General features: G+C 30.3%; 1 protein-coding gene across 1 annotated transcript; it reads left to right on the forward strand.

Moving 5' to 3' along the window:
* The first annotated feature begins 11,634 nt into the window (after window positions 1-11,634).
* LOC136076335 (uncharacterized) lies at window positions 11,635-14,506 on the forward strand. The gene is made up of 2 exons (XM_065789798.1): window positions 11,635-14,180; window positions 14,329-14,506. Exon 1 carries the CDS (start codon window positions 12,780-12,782, stop codon window positions 14,175-14,177), a length of 1,398 nt encoding a protein of 465 aa, XP_065645870.1. The 5' UTR covers window positions 11,635-12,779; the 3' UTR covers window positions 14,178-14,180; window positions 14,329-14,506.
* The last annotated feature ends 8,434 nt before the right edge of the window (window positions 14,507-22,940 follow it).

A 22,940-nucleotide genomic window follows, 5' to 3' on the forward strand; every position in this document is an offset into this window, starting at 1 on the left:
AGCGTCGTATCAAGTCGTATCTCAACATTTTGATTTTGCAACAACCATTACAACAGATCTTGAGGTAAGGGTGTAGATGTTGCAAGGTGTCAAGCAGCATAGAAAGTCGTATTCTAGTTTCGATAAAAAGACACTGAGTCTGTAAAAATACTATAAGTTTTAGTGTCTAGAGTGTGTTGATTATCTTATTTTAAAGACCTGCATGTTGTAGCTTTTTTCAGAAACGTTGAGAATTGTGTTGCCAATGTCCATCATTGCTTGATAACATTTCAAAGATATCCTTGCTTTTTACAAAAATTTATCAAAATGACATTTAAGACTAAATTACTTAACAAAGTAACTAACTACGAGAAGGTAAGCCATAAGACTTGGCACTCACCTGCATACTGTCGTTTTTTCCAAGGATAATCCTTCATTTTTAGATTTTTTTCTTATTTTGATTGAAAGTTTATGTAGAATAATATTAATAATGTTGCATTAGGTTAGCCCACCGTTTCTGGATTCTTTTCTTAATAGGCAGTTTATGTAATTTTTTTTTTTTTTTTTTGCTCGTTTACATTTGTCGTATTTTACAAACAAACAAACAAGGCATCTGAAAGAAGATCATAATGATCTAATTATTAGAACCTTTTACGGCTTTAGACGTTTTACAGCAAAACAAAAATGAATAAAAAAAATTTCAATAAACAGTGTAAATAAATCTGACGTTACCATATATAGAATCAATATCATTTATATTTAAAATAAAAACAAAAGTTAAAACGTTTCATAAAGCGTATTTTACAATAAAATAAAAGTTCTAAACAAAGATTACAAAGTATCAATTAGAAGTACTTGACTACGTCATCAATAGATAAAATAAAATTTTTCAGTTTATGTTTGAAAGTGGTATAAGTGTGAAATATATCAAAACTTGACAAAACAATCTTATTCCAAAGATACGGTGCGCGATAAGCAATACAAAACTTATTAAACTTGATTCAATAAAAAAAGTTCATATATGAGAAAATTATTTCTAAGTGTATATCTATTTATTGGTTTTTCACAAAAGAGATCTTTAAAGACAGATAAGGACAAGTCATTTTTCCACAAATACATAAAGCATAAGACATTAAACACATTAAGTTTATATATATTGAGAATTTTCATTTCAATAAAAAAAGGTTTGGAATGAGTGTATCGATCCGCAAAATTAATTAAACGGATCGCATGCTTCTGACGGCGGTAAAGACATTGTAACTTATTTTTTCTGTGCTTCCCCATACAATATTTGCATAACTTAAATAACTATGTATAAATGAGTAGTAGAGTTAGGTTAAACTTTTTTTACTTAAATATGTTCTGGATTTATATAAAATTCCAATGCTTTTGGAAATTTGTGTGCTAATATAGTCAATATGTGCTTTCCATGTGATGTTTTCATCAAGAAAAACGCCCAAAAACTTTGTGATATAGTGTCTTTTTATCTCAGTATCATCAATAATAATTTTAGGCAAGTTTGGGGGTAAATAAGCTTTTTTGAGACAGGATGGAACAGAATCCATATTGTTTTGTTACTGTTTAGAGTTAGTTTATTGCATTTGAACCACTTGGAGATATTTTTAAGTTGCTCGTTTATGCTAGAGAAGAGTATGTAAATATCATTATTGGAAAGAAATAAGTTGGTATCATCAGCAAACATGATACTCATTAAATTTGAGGCTTTATTTTGGTCGTTTATATAAACCAAGAACAACAGTGGTTCCAAAATGGAGCCTTGGGGAACGCCACATGGAATATTTAGAAACTCATTAGAACAATTATTATTACTAAAAACAAACTAATTACGATTTGATAAATTACTTCTGAACCATTTTATGACTTTGTAATTTACTCCATAGTATTTCAGTTTTTGTATCAAAATTTGATGATCGACAGTATCGAATGCTTTCGATAGGTCGATGAAAACACCTAAAGTATATTTAGATTTTTCAAAAGAATTTGAAATTTCACGTACAAATTGGATAATTGCATGTTCCGTAGAATTGTTTATTTTAAAACCAAATTGGTTGACGTATAACAAATTATTAGAAAGAAAATAATTGTATAGTCTATTGTACATAATGCGTTCTAGTATTTTTGAAAATATGCAGAGGACGGAAATAGGACGATAATGACTGATATTTTTTTGATCTCCCTCTTTTAAAATAGGGGTAACTTTTGCAATTTTTAATCGGTTAGAAAATACTCCTTGATGGATAGACGCTCCATATACTTTAAAAAGAATATCTTTTAATTGTTCAAAACATTCCATAACTTTATTACCGTTTATGTCATCTGCTCCGCTTGCTTTGTTTTTTTTAAGTGATTTGAATGCTCTTTCAAATTCTTGAAAAGATAGTTTTGAATATAATTCGTTGGAACCATAGCAATTATCCATCTGTACTAGAAAATCGTTAAATTTTGCTTTGGTAAAAGCAATTTTATTTGCTAGTTTAGGACCGATGTCAATAAAAAATTTGTTAAACTCATAAGCTATATCTCTTGGATCACATATACGTTTGTTATCAACATTAATCATCTGGGGGAGAGAACCTGAGCATTTCTTTTGTCTACCACTCATTTTGTTCATTACTTGCCAAATGCGTCTTGAGTTATTTTTGAATTTATCTAGGAGTTTTGAGTAGTAATTTTTTTTCAAATTTTTACGAACTTTTTCAAATAGATATTTGTAATCTTTATATATTTTCTCATTTGAAGCTGATTTTGTTTTGAGATATTTTATAAACAGCTTCTGTTTTATCTTGGATGATTTTTTAAATCCTTTTGTTACCCAAGGATTGTTTATATTTTTTGGAGTTATTGTTCTTTCAATAATAGGGAAGTTTGCATCATATACGGAGTAAAAGGTTTCAAAAAAATTATCGTAAATTTTGTCTGCATTGTCATTGAAGTTATTATGCTTCCAGTGCAGTAACGATAATTGGTTTTTAAACTGGTTTATATTAGTATGGTTAAATGTGCGTGTTTTAATTTTGATTTATTTATTTTTATTTTCATATTTTGAGTGTAAAAAATATTGGAAAATGGTCAGTAATATCAGATTTTAGAATACCCGTTTGAATATCATTGTTGAATATATCTGTTGTAATGATATTATCAATCAAAGATGCCGAGTTTTTTGTAACTCTGGTCAGTCTATTTATTAAAGGAATTGCACCCGTTTCAAAAAAGGAGTCATAAAAGTTTTTAATTTTGTTATCTTCATTATACAGAAGACAATTCATATTTAGGTCCCCAATAATGAAGCTCTTTTTTTTTCTTTAATACCTTTTCTAAAAATACTTTGTTCAAAAAACATGCTCAAGTTCTCGCTCACGCCGTCAGGTGGTCGATAACAACAGCTTAAAAAAATGTTTTGTGATCAATTGTTTATAATTTCTATAGTTAAAATTTCTTTATCGCCATCAGAAGCACTTAAATCATTCCTAAGGTAATAAAAAATATTTCCATTCACATAAATGAGGACTCCTCCGCCGCCGTTTATTTACTTGTCTTTTGAGCGAAATTAATTTAAAATGTGAAATATTAAAATTAGAATTACTATCTAAGTCATTCAAAATCCTCGTTTCAGTTAAACAAACTATAGTAAAACGATTTTTTGTTTCATCTAACAAGTTAAGAAGTTTTTCAAAATTGTTATTAAAACTTCGAATATCTACGTGTAAAATTCTAATTTTATTTAAACTTTTGTCATAAACATTTTTAAAAAGAAACCCTTCTAATTCGGATGGATAGTGATTTAAGCAATCCGCAATTTTTTATAATAGGGTTTATATTTTCATCAGAATTCAGTTCAGTAAAGTTAAACCTTATAAATTCAAAATCACTTATTCCAGCCATTTTTATTATTCTTTTTAATTTATCAGATCATTCATTTTAGAAAAGCTTCTTTTTAAAATTTAGTGTAAGGGATAGGGTTTCTAAAATTCTCTGCATAAAATTCTATCATATATAATAATAGCATACTTACCTTCACCGCGCAATCGTGTGAGCTCTTCTCATAATTTTTTGCGACTCTCGATCGTTTCCTTCTCGATCGTTTCCTTCGCGAAATCTTCGTTGATAAACACACCAGTACCTTTCAAGTTTTTAACGGCGTTTAGAATTCTGTTCTTGTCCTAATAGTTTAAGAGTTTCAGAACTGTTGTTCTGGGTATTTTGCTATCTCTTGTTTTTCCTACTCTATGTGCTCTTTCTACAACTACTTCGCTGTTTATTTTAAGTTGGTTTTTAAAAATATATTTTACTATATCTTCACAATCAGTCCAGGTTTCATTCGGTTTTTCTTCTACTCCATCTATTCGGAGGTTATATCGTCTATATCTATTTTCTATGTCGATTGTTTTTTTGCTCAAAATGTTCAAGTTATTAGTAATGTCAAATTGCTCAAGTTATTAGTAATGTTGCCTAAGCTTACCCTCCATTTTTGAATTCTTTCCTAGTCTTAATTTAGGTGTGATATAAATCCATTTTTTTTATTTCTAATAACAGATTTTTAAATTAGTAGCTTCATAACCCTACTGATATAAAACAATATGGGATCCCTTTATGGGCCGAATTATAAAATTCACTTGAAAAAAATATGCAACAATACTTTCACAACAGTTTAGGGTTAAAATAATAGAAATATAAATTTATTTTTTTTCTAAATTTATAACACAATAGGTTTGACCATGGTTAGGCAGTACCTAAATAATTTATAAAAAAAAGTAAGTAAAAATTATTAAATTTATTTTAACCAGATTAAAACATATTGCATAAACGTAGTAGATAAACACAAAAATAGCAAAGTTATTGCTGGTTACATACATTATTGCATTCCTAATTAATACGTGATGAAGTTGTACCACTCTAAATACCTGAAGGAGTTATTTTGTGAAACCCATAGAAACAATTTTTGTTCTGAGTCAGGCGAAGAGCTACTTTGCGTTTTGTACTACATGCCCGACTAGACTGCGATATATCCAGTCTTGCAGAATCGACACCTGCTTTTTGAATCTCTGTTTTTATTGGGGTGAGATAAAGAGATACCAACAAGTCAGCATATTAGCAAGTCAACTCCTCCCATAAACTTGTTATACTCCTTTATAACTTCAGGACAGGAAACATTAACATGTGATTTATTTTTTCGATTCAATTTTTTAACACTTGATAATGAAATAAGAGTTGAGAATGTAGAAACAAGTTGAACACATTTTTTCAAGTTGGTGTCAAACCATCTTACCAAAACCAATCCTGAATTGATAACTGTGAAATAGTAACTGCTCCCATGCCCTTTTTTTTAGTTCTTTCTTTGTTGAGAGTGGACATTTTTTTAACGATGTTAGATCTAATTGCTGCTGTGGTTAAAATTCCATCAGCTTTTGGCTTGAAGCACAGATCCAAAAATGTAAACCATTTGTCAAAAAATAGTTTTTGGTTAATCTTTTTTGGAAGTATTTTGCAAAGCTTTCTTACAACATATTCCAAATTTTATTTCATATTTCTATTGGCTTCAGAATACAAAAAAAAATCATACATGATACCAGATGCGCCAACTCTAACAAAATTTTCGAACTGCGTTTTTACTGACTCGTTTGCAATATACTGACGTATAACACTAAATTTGGTTTTAGCAAGAATTATTTGTTCCTGTTTACTCTGTTTTTCCTTTCCTTGTTTAATAGAAATGCAATTTTTTCTCACATCATCAGAACTGGTTGCTCCTAAAACAGTTTATTGTTATTACAAGCAACATCATCTTTCTTTGTATTGTCATTGGCATGGAAAAAGTGGCGTAGTTGTTTATATCGATTTCTTGACATAGCATAGACTATTAGGGGCATATCTTGTTTCTTTTGCCCGATACATGTGGCATGCTAGTAATAGTATAACTGATATCATCAGGTGCATACCAAGAAACTTTTCTATTTTATCTTTGCTTGTGTTCATAAATTTTACATTTTTCTGAACACTATAAAGGTTTGTTTGTTTGTTCTACAAGTGCATTACTTACAGAATTATTCCAAAATAACATGAAAAAAAGTCAATGGAGTCATTTCATCAAAATATTTGGGTGGTTGACTAAAAACAGCCCCAGAAAACTCAAAATTTGATTGATGAAGTTCTTTTTTTCTCCCTCGAAAGATATGTTTCAGCTGCATACAATTATCAGTTTCACTTTCTTATCAATTTCAACATTATTATCTCAATCACTATCAGTATTTGCTACTTTATCGTCATTCATCCTTTCGAGTGAAAAATCAGGTTTTTCGTTGTCATCATTCTCCAAATCAGATAGGTCAGAATCAGAGCAAAAAGATAATTTACAATGGAGAGCTTCTTCAACATTATATCTAGTTTTTCTCCATCTGAAATATATACAGTATTGGACAAAACGAGTGCAACCAAATAATGCTAATTTAGTTTCTTTATATAAAAGTGCTGCATTTTTTCAATTTAGAGAAATAACTATGTAACTGTTTAAAGACAAAGTTCTTCAAGTTTTATTCATCACAAAGTTCATTATTTGTACATGGAAATTAATAAATTAATCAAAAGTATTAAAAAAAGTTGATTTCCTTCTGGACAAAACAAGTGCAACTCCACAAAATGTTGACCAAGCTGTATTTCGCTATCAATATTTCGTGGCGAATCCTTTGTTGTTGATCACAGCCTTGCATCTTCGAGGCATAGATTCGATCAGGTGATCAATGAAACTTTGTGGAATCGCTGCCCAGGCCTTTTGGATTTGTTCAAACAGTTGATCCTTATTACGAACACCTTCACGATTAATTGTGCGGTTGACGATCTCCCACAGGTTCTCGATAGGGGTGAGATCCGGAGATTGAGGCAGCCAATCCATAACCGATAGGTGGTTATCTTGAAACCACTGCTTGACTACTTTTGCAGTGTGTTTCGGATCGTTGTCTTGCTGAAAAACCCATTTTATTGGCATATTCCATTCAGCATGAGGTAACATAACATCTTTCAGGATATTTTTATACATGAAACGGTCCATTATTCCATCGTTTCAATGTATTAAACCTAGACCGTTAGCAGAAAAACACCCCCAGACCATTACATTGCCTCCACCATGCTTCACGGTCTTATGGCAGTAACGTAAATCGAGGCGTTTTCCGGCCGGTCGACGTACACGGCAAATGCCATTGCTCCCAATGATGTTGAACTTCGGTTCATCACTGAACAGGACAGTTTGCCATTTCTGCACATTCCAGTCAATATGAGATGTAACAAACAGGAGTCTTTTCTTCTGGTTTTTTAGTGAAATCAGCGGTTTCTTTGCAGGGCGTCGAGAAAACAATCCGGCTTCAACAGCACGTCGTCTGATTGTTTGGTCCGATACAGGCAGCTCTAATTGCTTTTGTATCTCGACTGATGATATCCAGGGATCCTTCTTGACGGATCTGACGATCATAGAATCCTCTCTAGAAGTGGTGGAACGCGGTCTTCACCTTTGTTATCTGCTACCAACTTCCCTGTAGAACTATATTTGGAACATAGTCTTGATTCTGTCCATTTTTTCACGCGATATTTATCACAAATACTTTTTTGTAACATTCCACTTACGTTATCGCCAATAATTTTCTTTCTTAGTTCCAATCCAAGACTGTCGGGAGCTATTTTTGCACTTGAAGTCATAAAGATAGTAAGAATAAATAATCACGCTTCTCAAGGCTTACCGTGTTACATTTACCTTGTGATGATACAATAATGCTCTGTGGAACAAAACGTCTTGGTTGGATGTGGACTGTATTGATGTAATGAAACACTTGTTGTATTTCACTTCTTGTATTGAATTTCTTTAATAAAATACTTTGATAAAACTCACTTCAATAAACTGTCTTGATAATACTGACTGATTGACTTCCATATACTGACTGAATTACATGTCGATTTACATGTCTCTTATATAGTAAAATGAACCTGTGTGAACCTGTTCTGGAAGATTCTAGATGCTTCTTTTCGATGCTTCTGGAAGCTTCTGGATGCGTCTGGATGCTTCTGAATGTTTCTGGATATTTCTGGATGCTACTGGACGCTTTCAGATGCTTCTTCTGGAAACTTCTGGATGCTTCTGCATGCTTCTGGAAACTTCTGGATACTTCCTTTAATTATTAAAAAACTTCCGTGACGTTGACACGGACCAGACTTAAGAAAATGAAACAAACCAAAAAAGTTGCACTTGTTTTGTCTGCTGCAAAATGGCACTTGTCAACGAAGTTCTGCCTGTGTGCTGTCACCTGTCAGCTGATTGCTCATGTTTTTTTTTTTTTTTTTTTTTTTTCTTTAATATTTTGCCGTGTAAAACTATTACAATAACCAATTATATTTTACATTTTTTACATAAGTAACGACAGGACTTCTAGAAGATCATGTGGATCTTGTCATGAAGCCCTTTACAATATATGGTTAATTTTTGATAAAAATACAATGTCTTAAGTGAAATAATAATAATAATACAACTTTATGCAAAAACATGTAAAAACCAAGATAAAATTTTAAAAAGCCAAGATTAAAAAATAAATAAAATATACAAAATAGAACAACAACGAATAAACAAACAAACAATGTCATGTCATGTCATGGCATGCTATAACTCCAGACTCCTGAACTGTTTGCTGTGGTAGTATAGTTCGTTTCGTTTTTAAGACATGTAAAATTAGGAACACTTTTTAGCATTGTTCGATGTTGGTTGCAAATGTTTTGTCCAATACTGTATATCTCGAGCAGCACAACTATTTTATTTATTATTTTTATTTATTAAATTTTCCGTTTTTGTTACAATTAAATTCCGTAATATAATACAAGATACTCTTATTCTTTCAAAAATAATCCAGTTATAAATATAAAAAAAAATCAAAGACAAAATAATAAGAGATAGTTATACAAAAATATATAAAAACGCGGGAAACTTGCAGAAGACCATTAAGTCTTATCATCAAGAACCGTTGTACTAGTTATGTTTTTACAATATTAAATTCCTATAATATTGTTAAAAGCAAAACTTAATTAACTAAGGTAAATAGTGTTAACACCAAAAACATTCAATGTAAAAAGACAAGAACAAATAAAACAAACAGTCAAAGAAACAAAAACAAAACAAAGCAGTTTAAAAGAAATCATTAATAAGATTTTTACACTTTGAAATACTCTTTTTTATTAGTTTTTGAAAGCAATTTATATTGTTTACATCTTGTAAATTACTATATTTTGCTAAGATTTTATTCCAGATATGCGGAGCACGATACGTAATTTTAAATTGTTCTTGTTCAGTTTTGCACAATGGTTCAATTAAGCCTGTTGTGCGTAAAGTATACTTAATGTTAGGTTTTATTTCATAAAGATCATTAAAAATTGAGGGCATTGTTGAAATTTACTTTTGTACATGAGACATAAAATTTTATAAACGTTTATCTCGTATAACATAAAGATGTTCATAATTTCGAACAGTGGTTTTGCATGTTTGTTTTTATTTTTAAAATTTATTATTCTTAAGGCATGTTTTTGTTTTCGATAGAGTGCTTCAAGCTTGCTTTTAGATGTACTACACCACGCAATATTCGCGTAATTCAAGTAACTTTGTGTAAAACTGAAATAGATTTGTTCTAGATGATGCTTATTAAGTAAATACCGTGACTGATATAGAACGCCAATACTTTTTGATATTTTGCTTCCAATATAGGCAATATGTTTATTCCAGGTAATATTTTCGTCAATGAGAACACCAAGAAATTTTGTGACTCTTTCGCGACTAACTCCTGTGTTTTCAATAACTAGTTTTGGAAAAGAAATAGGAATTTTTTTTTTTTTTTTTAAAGGGTAGATAATGAGAACTTTGATTTACTTGAATTAATAGAAAGTTTATTTGCATTGAACCATAGTGAAATTTTATCTAACTCGTTCATTTGTACAAAGAGTTGAGGTATATCTTTTCCTGAAATAAAAAAGTTACTGTCGTCAGCAAACATTATTGTTGATATATTTGTCGCTCTCCAGAGATCATTCACGTATATTAGGAAAAGTAGAGGCCCAAGAATAGATCCTTGGGGCACTCCACAAGAAATTAAAGATGAATTTGTTAGTTTTTTATTTCCGTTATATATGGACTGTGTACGTTTACTCAGGTAATCTGCTATCCACCTGCAGGGTACGCCTCTTATGCCGTACATTATAAGCTTTTTTATCATTATTTTATGATCCACTGTGTCAAAGGCCTTGGAGAGGTCAATAAACACGCCTAAAGTAAATTCTCCGTTTGCAAAAGAGTTTTTTATTTCATTAATTAAGTAGGGACTTCAGTCACGTGACTTTTTCCGTGTCGCAAGTTCATCATGTAAATAAACGCGATTTTTTCGGCAACTTTTTAGGCTAACTATCAAATTTCAAACCAAATTGCCCGTTGTATGCCCTTGGCAAATTTTAAATAAAAATGTTGTTCTGTGAAGGTTATTCTTTGAAGTTCCTTAAAAAAGATGCCAGAAAATTTTTCAAGTTGTTTTCTTCATAGTTATGTTAATTTACACATTTTGACAAGTAAATATGCTGACTTACATTGCTTTTTTGGCATTCTAGCACCTCAAAAAAGAATATTAAGCTTATTAAATAATAGTATTTGATATTAGTTTTTATATTCATTTGCTTTTTATATCTGGACTTATCAATTTAAAAAATACACTTTTCCATCAGTTTTTCGATCTTTTCCTATACGCCATTATGGTATTCCGTTTAACCTACATAGTTATCTACATGGATATTTAGAAAGCGCTTATTAATGTGACTGATATATAATTAGTTTTTTATGTCTAGCTGTTTGAAATGCAAAATAGAGATCTGTATTTCTGGTATCAAAATTTAGAAGACAAAAGCTTAGCCAATGTGTGCACAGTTTTTAAACAACACTTTTTTTCCAATTTCCAAATTGCTAAAAATGACTTTGTTTTCGAAAATAAAAAGAGTGATTCAAAAAGTTAGGTTGCTCACTAAAAAAAAGGAAGAAGAACTTTTGCTTTTAAATTTTATATCACCATTTTCTGAAACAAATGTTCTACCATTTTTACAATCAACGTCATCTGAAAGAGAAAAAAATCTTATTAAAGACCTACATCTCAAAATCAAAATTAAAAACTCTAAAACGCAAAGTTAAAGTAATCAACAATTTTAAAAAAGTTTCTGAAAACTACTGTAACCAGTTGAATGGTCTTGAAAGTGAAAATAAAAAACTTAAATTAGCTGTAAAAACCAGCAATGTAGAGAAATTGGAATTTTTAAAACAAGCCATATAGTGTAAAGCACTATATACAGCAACAAACAAAAAGCCTGTTGAGTCTAGAAAAAAGTTTACCGCATTGAAACTAAAGAATAAAACAAACAAAATTCGAAATTTAAACAAGAAGATTGTTTATCAAGATTTAAAGTTGAAAAAAACAAGAAGAAGAAATTGATGTATTAAAAGCAAAATTTGAAAAACAATCTCAAACTTTAAAAATGGAATTCAATAACCTTAATCAAACTTTTGCATTACTAATTTCTAGCTAAATGCTAGAAAATAGTAATGCAAAAGTTGAAATGTTGTGTCAACAAAAAGGAAATCTCAAAAAGAAATTAAGCCGTGTGAAAAATAATTTAAGTAAAACAAAGGAAACAATTTCCTTCTTGTCAATTGAAAATCTCACTTTTTTAAAGTCAGAAGTTAAAGAACTTAGTGAAAAAGTTGAATCATTAAACAAAGAAAACATTTATTTAAATGGTCTTTTAGAATTGTTGGAAGATGAGAATATTGTAACATTTGAAAGAGGACATTATTCAAATGATATTCGAGAAGTTATCATGGAGCTGTTATCATTAAATGTCAGTATGAACAAGGTCAATGATGTTATTAAAATTGTTTTAAAAAAACTTGCAAAAAAAGGAATTACAAAACTTCCCTCAGTAGGTACAAGATCTAGATTTATGTCAGAAGCTTTAATTCTTGCACAGCTTCAAGTATCAGAAGAGATGTTACATAATATTGAAAAAGACACAGGAAACTGTTTACATGGAGATGGAACAACCAAATACTACAGGCATTATCAAAACTTTCAGTTGACTACCAAAAGCGGTAGAATGCTATCATTTGGACTATCAGAAATGGCCTCTGGAGATGCTGCATCAATTTTGAGTTCTTTAACAGAAATGTTATATGATATTTGTGATATTCTTGACACAAAGGACAGCGAAAAAAACTTTGCAAAGTTAATTTGTTCATTTAAAACAACTATGTCAGATTTAGGTTCTGTCAATCCACTATTTAACAGTAAGTTCAAAGAAATGAGGGAGCTATTGTTACCAAAAGTTATAGAACATTGGGATAGTTTAAAAATTGAACAGAAAAATGAATTTAAAGATATGTCAAACTTTTTTTGCAAGTTACATCTTTTTGCAAACTTTGCAACTGAGACAGATAAAGTTCTAGATTCATTTGAATAAATTGCTCTGAGTGATACTCATGAAAACACTTTTGCATTTAAAACTTTTGAATCTGGGGTTGCAAGACTGATACGCACTGCATGTAAAGCATTCCACAAACGAGGTAGTGATGAAGCTGGTGTAGCTGGATATTTCAATTCTTTTCTCATTGGAAAAGGTGAAGATGAGTGTATGTTTGCTTCTTTTTTAGGCAATAGATTTAACATTTTGTTTTACAATGGGGCTGCAGTGTATTATCATTCTAAATCTATTAAAGAATTTTTGTGTCAATGGCCAATCATAATTTTCTACTGAAGGCAGTTAAGAAAGATATATCAAATATATTATTTTTAGCTAAATCTCGTGCACTAGGTATTTTTGATAAGCTTATTACTGGTCCTCTTTGGAGACTTATTGAAGAAAAGAAAAACATTCTTAGCATGAATAAGTATTTATTTCGTTTAAAAATGAAATTATCAGATCTTTGCAAAGATGCTTCTCCAATGCTCAATGCAACACCTGTATTTGACCCAAGAGATGTTGAAATACATAAAGATAAACTTTATGAAAAACTATTTGAGGATAAAGGCAATATAGAATATGATGTCTTGGTGCAACAGTCATTAGAAATAATTTCCCATGCATTTCTAATAATACTTGAAAGACAAGCAATTGATCAGCTTCCAGGTGGTAAATATTGGAACTCAGATGATCAAATTCAAAAGGCTGCTGAGAATGTACCAACGACTAACAAAGCTTCAGAAAGTGATTTTGCAATTCTGGATCTACTTATTCGAACTAAACCAAATGCCAAAATTCAAACAATTCAAGCATATACTATGTGGTACCGAAACAAAACCTTAGCATGGCTGGATGCAAAATCAGAAGAAAAGCGTAACATTTTAATTGAAACAGCTTCTCATAGTGTTGAAAAAATGAAATTAAAGTATAAAGAGCGACAAGTAGAGTTAATTTCAAAGAAAATGTCAATGTTGAGAATAAAAAAGCAACTCAAAGCAGATGCAGAAAAGAAAGCATCACTAAAAAAAGCAAATATAGTAAATGTGCTTATTCAATTGAAGTCACAAATTTGGCTAACAGTAGAAGAAGCAGAAGATAAATCTTCAAAAATTGATAATAATACTTTAAGGAAGCAAGTTATTAGAAGTCAATTAGATTTTTATCGTTATGTAATGGGGGCAAAATATTCATTGAAGCTATTTTTTAAAACTAAAGTTTCTGGAAATAAACGTATTGACTTAAATTCAAGTGAGCTGATGGAGAACTTGGTAACTATCATTCGCACATGCAACTTGCCTCCGCCAGAGCAAAGGAACAATACACTAAAAGAAAAAATCCAACGCAATGACTTGATTAAGAAACAAAAAGAAGAGTTGTTTAGAAAGGATTCTAGAATGTCACATATTGCAAGACAAAAAAAGGTCCAGTTTTTACCGACTTTATTAGATGATCCAGGTAGTTTAGTTGGGCGAGTTGTTCTTCATAAAATAAAAGAAGTTGATGAAGAAGAGTATTTTTGGTGCAAAGCAGATGTTGTTAGAATAGCGGAAGTTGGGAAAAAAATCAAGCAAACATTATATGATGTTATTTATGAATCAGAAGCTGGAAGTATTTACACATTTCCACTGTTATCTAACTTTGATAAAGGAGATATGATCTTGTTATAAAAGGTATAATCATTGAAATTTTTTTTCAGTATTTATTAGTTTAAAATCTTGTGATTGTTATTTCAGATCCTACTATTTAAATGTAAACAAAGATAAATCTATTATATTTTTTTAATGATAATCGAATTTATTATTAACATTTTACTTTCAGGACCATATGAACTCTATGAAATGCTTTAAAGATTGAAAAAGCTCTTGTTTTCAACTAAAGTTGTTTTTTATGGTTTCCACAGAGATTTTATTGCTTATGACCCACTTACATATTTTCTTCACTTTCATAAGTGTATATGAGTATGTTCACTCTAATAATAAAAAAATAATAGAAAAAACTCTTGTTTTTTACAGCTTTCGCAGAAATTGTGTTTTGTTTGTCCCAATTCCCCCAAATGGGGAAACGAGCCCTAGGATTCTTAGACATTTATAGAATTTTCATAAATTTTTATGAATTTGTTCACTCTTATAGGATGAAAAGATATTATTTTTAAACAAAAGTTAATTTTTATACTTTTTAATTAGAAATTGTTACTTTTGACCCAAATTGAAATGCCCCAATGGCATTGTGGGGAAAAAAAGCCCTTGGATTCTTAGATATTTTTAGGATTTTCATAAATTTATGAATTTGTTCACACTTACAGTTTGAAAAGGCTCTTGTTTTTAGTTAAAGTTGATATTTATGCTTTTTACAGAGTTTTTGTTGCTCTTGGCCCATTTACCCCCAAATGGGGGAAACGAGCCCTGGGATTCCAATATATTTTCTAGTTTTTCATAAATTTGTATTAATTAGTTGACTCTGACAATTAAAAAAGCTCTTTTTCCTTAACTAAAGTTAATTTTTATTACTTTTACGGTGATTTTATAGCTCTTGACCCATATGCCCCAAAAGGGAAAAACAACCCCTGCTCCAACTATATCACAAAAAAAATTTGTATAATTGAATACATTGATTCCTTTAATTAAAAAAAAAAAATAGAATGAGTATACTTAATTAATTCTGCTCAACTGTTAGTCTTTTCGTCGATGTCAATTGAAAAGTAAATAAAATTTTTAATTTCGGTGCCATAAATCCTTAAGAAAAACTTCTCAAATTTCGACCCGAAACAGGCATTATTGGACAGTACATAAATCGTCATAACTCGGGAACCAATTATCCAAATTTAAAAAATGAACTCATTTTGAAATCGTCTATATTTTTCACATATTTTGGTAATAATTATAGCTAAAGATAATAAAGATATTAAAATCATGTGAAGTGCCTAAATTAAGTGAAGTATTGCATGTTCAGTTGAAGTGCTTTTCTGGAATCCAAACTGTTTTGAATAGAATAAGTCATTACTTTTTAAAAAATGCATATAACCTATTGAACATAATTCGCTCAAAAATCTTAGAAAAAATGGAAAGTATAGATATTGGTCTATAGTTTCCAATATCCGTTTTATCGCCTGATTTATATATAGGTTTAACTTTTGCTGATTTAAGTATATCAGGAAAGATACCTTCATTCAGAGAACGTTTACAAATTTTAAATAAAGGCACTTTTAACTCATTAAAACAGTCAATGACAATGTTGCTGTTTATACCATTAATTCCAGATGACTTATTACGTATCAAACTTTTAAATTCTTTAAAGGTTAAATTCTCATTTTTAAAATTGATTTTTATTGCACTGAAGGTATTCCTTAAATGATTTATTTACATTTGGAATTTTTGCCGCAAGTTAGGTCCTATATTCACAAAAAAATTGTTAAATTTATTTGCTATATTGTTTTCATTGTCAATAGTTTTATTTTTAATATGTAAGATTTTCGGAAAAGATTCATTGATTTTCGGTTTTCCAATTATTTCATTTAGTACTTGCCAAGTTTTCCTAGAACTTAGTTGACACTTTTCAAGTTGCTTTTTATAATAGTTTGATTTAGAACTTAGAAGACCCAACGTTAGCCCAACGTATTTGTGATTGTTGGCCCACCGAAGTGCTTTGGTTAGCCGTAGGTTGGCATTGTATCGGCATATGATCGGCTATCCATCGTCCGTACGTTGGCAGCGTATATTCTCAGCGTTGTTGGCAAAACGTCGGTCTACTCTTGGTTTTAAATTGTTGGCGCAACGTTGGCTTAAACAAACTGCTACAGTTGGCAACATATAGGCCTAATGCATTTTAAACTACGTTGACCTTAGATTGGTGCACCGTTGGTGTAAGTTTGTAGGGGCGATGTTGGCCTAACAAAATGTTTAGGTTGGTGTTGTGTTGGCATATAATCGGCAATACGTTGGCCCATTCCAACTGTTGTGCGCGTCGGTTATGTCGTCGCAGTTTTTTCATTCTGTAAAATACTCATTTAATACTCATAATACTCATATTATACTCAAAATACTCATATATATAGTATATTTGTCAATAATTTTCGTAACGAAAACTTCCGTTATTTACCGAGTTTGGGGTGCGCCGTTTTAAAATTCGCCCTACTTATGGTGTCTGACATGGTTTACGATCTTTAGCCAATGACGTATAATAAATGACTAGATGTGTAACTCCGGTGTAGTATGAGATTTTTACTCCTACTTTTTTTTACTCCCTAGTAAAAATCTGGTACGAAATTTTAACCGCGGAGTAAAAAACGTGTATGAGATTTTTACTCTCAAGTTATTTTTAGCAAAATTACAAATAAACAAGACATGCACGACAGATTTGCTGATATATTTAGTTATTTAAAATATAAAACGTACCCAAAAGAAGTTTTAAATAAAGGTAATAAAGTCTTTATTTAAAACTTCTTTTGGATACAATTTTAGAAGACAAACAAAGCCATTTATAGTTCATAATAATGAGTTATATTATTTAAATAAAGCTGCAGAGGTATTATATTATTTCAAAATGTTTTAAATAATTTTGTCATTTTTATCCTGTTACAACTAGAACCTAGTTACCAGATAAACACGAAAATTTACAACTAGATAAACACTGAAAAACTTTGTAGTTTTTATTCTCATTATATTTATGGCTTATAGCTTTTTTTAGAGAAAAGTTATTTGGAGCAGAGATGAACAACAAAGCATAATAAAGCTTGTTCATTAAGGAAATGATGTCTCTGTTGAGTCTAAAGCTTTATATAGTCATACAGGTATTAATAACACTACCCATCACATTCAAAGTAGATTTTTTTGGTATGCAATGACAAAAGAAATTATAACTTATGTTTCCAAATTTGACCAATGTCAAAAGTCTAAAAACAGGAAACTTCAGTCAAAACCATTGCTACAAAATATTTTAATTCCAAAAGGTAAAATGACGCAAATAGGAATTGATTTAACACAACTGCCAGACGTTATTGGTTACAAATATCTTGTTGTATTTGTCGACTACTTCAGTAAATAGGTTGAAGCAGTAGCACTTACTGATAAAACTGCGAGAACTGTGGCTTTGAACTGTGGCTTTGAACTGTGGCTTTTTTTTAAACAGATATGCCGACATGGTTGTTTTAAAATTAAAATAAATGACCAGGGTCTTGAGTTTGTAAATAAATTTCTGAAGAACTGTACTCAAAAACAAAACAATTCAAAGAATTACAAGTGCATATCATCCTCAAGCAAATGGATTAGTAGAGCGACAGAATCAAACAATTAAACGTACATTAGTAATGGTGCTGGATGAGGATGCTCTGGAATGGCCATACATTATTGATAGTATTTTGTTTTCATTGAGAGTTAAAAAACACAAGTCTACTGGGTTTTGAACATTTTCATTGCTTTACCAAAGGGAAACAGTTCTCCCTATTGATTTAGATTGCAATTTAATTGATTTTAATGATAATAATGCTCTTAGCAATGATGATTCCTCCAACAAAAATATTTCAGAAACCTTTCGTGCAATGAATAAAATGAAGAATAAACTTTTTGATGAAGTTTATCAAAATATAGAAAAATTTCTAAAAAGGCAAAAACTTGATTATGACAGGAGAATTGCTCAAAATTATGAAACTAGCATAAATAAAAAAGTGTTGCTTAGAAATAGTTGACGCGATGATAGAAAAGGCGGGAAACTTGTAAAGCCTTGGGCTGGACCATACTTTGTAACTTCCATTTCCAGTACAAATAACTGTAACTTGAAAAATATAAAGGTTCAAATTTTAAAAACAAAGTACAACTTGACAAAGTTATGTTTATATAATGAAAAAATAACTAATGGTGAACTAGAAATCACATTCAATGAAATGAATATGCATATTTTTATTGATATGATTGGAATATATGCAACTATTGAAATGAGAACTTTTATTTCTGAAAAATTTGGAATTGGTATTACCAAAAATATATTAACTGCAGATTTTAGTCTACTTTCATGTCCAAAACAACTACACAATACCATAAACGATGGTAATTGCTTTTTTAGGGCAATATCTTACATCATTACAGGCAGTGTAAGCAGTTATGAAATTATAAGAGAAAAAGTTGTAAGTACTATTATAAGAGAAATTATAAGAGAAAAAGTTGTAAGTACTAATATTAATGATAAAATGACTTCATATATGAATCAATCGGTCACAACATATCTAAATGAAAGTGGTATGAGTGACAACGCAACATGGGCAACTGATGAAAAAATAATTGGGTGTGCCTCATTCATTGGTATTGATATAAAGGCATGTAACAAATATGGTGTGGAATTAAAATGGGTGATTACCCATATAGTTTAACACTCAGTTTAGTGAACATGCTATATTCCTTGACAATTCAACTGCAACTCACTTTAATGTTGTACTGTTGTAAAAAAAAAATTTTTTGCAGAGAAATCATCCTCTCCATAACTTTTAGAGATTTGCATAAATATTTTTTATTTACTTATTTTTAAATAAATGTTATTTACTATTAAAGGTTTGCTGACTGCATTATATATTTTGACATAGCCAAAGTTCCTTGAATATTTTAAATTTATTTGCTTTAATTTTTAAGACCAAACAAATAAATTATCATAATTTCTTTGTTAGTATTTTATTTTTTTTTTTTTTTTTTTTTTTTTTCTTTAAATTTTCACAACTACATATTAATTACAAATTTTTTACACTGCAATATTATAAAGAAACTGTACTTCCTAAACAAAAAAAAAATACATTTTACAAAATACCGTTAAATATAGGAAGCAATAATTAGGTATGCTATGACTTGATAAGAAGAGTTTTGTTGTTGTAGGGAACTCGTAGAAAACTGAGATTAGTCTTATCATCGAGAACCTTGAGGTATTGCGTAAAGCACACATATAAACAATGTCATTCTCATTAAAGAAATGTTTTACATGTTGTTATTGCAAACTTTTTTTTCTTTTCTTTTTAATTGAACTATGTTTTGTGTTAGTGTTGAGGTTTATAATAATAATACTAGCTTTATTTGTTAAACAAAAATTTACATTTTCCATATGTATTTGATTGCTGATTATTTTAATTTGAGCGTAAATTTTGATTAACCATCAGAACTAGAACATTTCTAGGTAATTATCCATATTAAGAACATGATTTTTGAGTTTCGACTTTAAAGAAGTTATATTGCCTCGGAGAGAAATCGAGGTATAAATCGGAATTAATTTGTTGAATAAATATGGGCCACGATAAGAAACAGAAAATTGAGAACTTTTTTTTTTTTTTCAGGGGTACAATAAAGTTACCAGTTGCTCTTGTGTTAAATTTGTTGATATTAGGTTGAAAGAAGTTTCCTGTGAATCGGTTTGGAACTAATCCTAGCTTGTACTTAAGCATGAACAAAATGTTAGCGTAGATATTAATTTGGTAAATGTTTAGTGCTTTCATTTCTTTTAATAGGGGTTTAGCGTGGGTCACCGAAATATTGGGTCATTCCGTGGGTCATTCCGAAATATGTAACATAATGTAATGTCCAATATTCCTAGCATTTGTGCCCATATTTATGGTAAGGTATGGGTTTTTTCGCACTATTTTCCATAACAATTTAAATATCGTTTTTTCAATGCTGTCTTGGGAAAAAAAACTCGTTTTAAAACATAAGTTAAAATTTAAAATTTAAAACAAATTTATTTATGTTCGATAAGTTTAAAACAAATTTATCACTATCGGGAATAGAATATAAATTTTACAGAACGTGCGTACTTAATCCGTTTTAATTAAAATAATAAAACAATTTTTACTTCCATTATGATTTTAATTCCTTATATTGAAATGTAGGATATAAATTATTTTTAAAAAATTGTATGCTACTATATGTAATATAAAATGTTAGTTAACAAAATTATTATTAGAAGTTTATATAATAAAGTTTTATAAACATAACGGTAAAAACATTTAAAGAGAGTAAAAATCTCATAAAGCTAGTAAAAATCTCATATCGGATTTTTACTAGGGAGTAAAAAAAAAGTAGGAGTAAAACTTTCATACTACACCGGGTTTTTTTATAAGCTGCGAGTTAAGCTGTTTACAATCGGCCATTTACATCAGGCAAAACGGTCAATATATCATACAATAAAAACAGTTATATCCATAATTTCTGTTAATTTGCTTTAGTATTCATTTTAATTAGATATTTCTTTTAGTAACTTCATCATAAAATGGTTAATTCTTGTGCTGCGTATAGATGTTCTAGCAAATATGTAAAAGGCGGCATCATAAACTTCCTATTAAAAATTCAGAAATGTGTAAATGATGGATTGTTGTTTTGAAACGTAAAAATTTTATCCCAACTAAATATACTTGTATATGTAGCGACCATTTTTTAGAATCAGACTATAATTATTGTATATCAGATAAAAATATTTCAAGTGTTGATCATCATTATAAACCAATTTTATATATTTGAATGCTGTACCATCAGTTTTTCTATTTTCTGCAAATACACTAATGCCAAAAAGGATATTAGATATCGAAAAAGTTGGTCAAAATATGAAAACGTTGAATGATTTGCCTGAAATTTCATGGCAAATATGTTTTGAAGTTACTAATTAAGAATTCGCTGAAAAAAAAAAGGAAAAAAAAATGGCGGATCCAATATGGCGGACATTAAAAAATTGTTTAAATTGTTCATAAATGGGTTTTAAGGGTTCTTTCAGGCCATAAATTAAGAATTTGCCCAAAAACAAAAATAGGTGTATCTAATGTGTCCATAAATGCTAAAAAATGGATCAAATGATGGAAGATGGTGTTAAATATAGAAAAAAAACATTCTGTTTCAGTTTCAATCATTTTGGTTCTTTTTAATCTTTATCTGTCTCTTTGGTGAAATCGTCATTATATTCAAAGTCTGTTTCCTCGGCATCGGCCTCAGAGTCTTCATAATCTTCTGCTACAGGAACCAAGAGGGCAACAGCCTCTGGCAACAAAGTCCTCAATTTTTTTGATGTTGATTTTTGTTGAGATGAAATGTAGGGGTCTGTGGTTGCCAACAATCTCCTAAACACGTCTTCCATAGTCTTAGCTCTTGAAAACTTTTGAGACAAACCCAAACCATATTGCTTTATTAACTTATTGGTTGATTCTTGAGCATCCTCGGACAGTTGACCAATGGGTAAAATGGCTGAAGAAATAATGTCTGGTGCGTGGATCAGCAATCTATGTACCGATGTTGGCATGTTGTACCAGGGATATTCTTTGATAAAGTGTCTTGCAGTTGCTAAGGCGTAACCTCGAAACTTTTCAACGTCAACTTCATGTCCACTCAAAATTATTTGAAAACGGGGGATTAATTCTTCGGAAACACCAATTATCAAGGATGACGTTTGAGTGTTTTTAAAGAAACGCCGAGCGGTGTTTCCGTCGTTCGTGCTGCCCAACCCTTGCTTTGGCATGTCGACTAAAATTCATAGTTTTTTGAAAGCTTTTTGGATGCTAGCTTTCATTGTTGCTTTTTCCTGCTTCTTTATGCGCTTGCCATTTTTTCGTATTTTTTTAGAGTTGGCAGTCCGTACTGTAGATAATCAGTTGTTACCGGTCTTTTCTTATCTTCTATAAAAAAATCTATAAATCTCAAATCTAGCCTTGTATGGAATACTGTTGCCGTATCTGGGGCGGATTTTCAAATGATGCCCTTTTTTATTAGACAAGGTGCAAAAACGCATTGTCAACATAGTTGGACATGCTCTTGCAGCCAACCTAAACCATTATCACATCGTTGTAATGTTGCTTCTCCTTCTCTATTCTACAGATACTATTACGAGCACTGCTCTAAAGAGCTAGCGTCTCTTGTGCCATTTACTAAAATTCATTTTCGTGTTACTCGTCATTAAATTAAGCCATATCCTTTTTCTGTGACTGTTTTTAAGTGCTTCAAAAACCATGCCATGTAATAGAATAAACAAAATGTTACATATTTTACAAAAGTAAAATATGTATCACGTGATACATATTTTACTGTTGTAAAATATGTATCACGTGATATACGCTTCATTTCTAGCTTTCCATCATTCATGGTATAAAACAGTGATGTGAACGCATTTCTGGAAATTTTTTAGAATTAGAGTAGTGACTATCAAGCTTAGCATTTTCTATATGATTTGTTATATTAGTTTCAGAAATACTAATGAATTTAATACCTATTAGAGTTTCAGTACACCATTTAAACATTTTACTGACAGTTAATATTTGGTTATTTTGCAGGCTAGTCCTTGTTACAAGTTGTTTTACAGTCCCACCAATGCCATTACATGGATTTTTACCATGAATTGTTGCAAAAAAATGCCGCTCTGCATGTATTCCGTGGTCTTGAAAATGATGACATAGATTGGGAAGAGTTTTATAGTTTTATCACAACTAT

The sequence above is a fragment of the Hydra vulgaris genome, chromosome 02 (assembly GCF_038396675.1).
Source record: "Hydra vulgaris chromosome 02, alternate assembly HydraT2T_AEP".
Classification (NCBI taxonomy): domain Eukaryota; kingdom Metazoa; phylum Cnidaria; class Hydrozoa; order Anthoathecata; family Hydridae; genus Hydra; species Hydra vulgaris.

Bases quoted from the DNA above. Each gene is read 5' to 3' on its own strand.
- LOC136076335 (XM_065789798.1), top strand. From the start codon at position 12,780: ATGGCCAATCATAATTTTCTACTGAAGGCAGTTAAGAAAGATATATCA.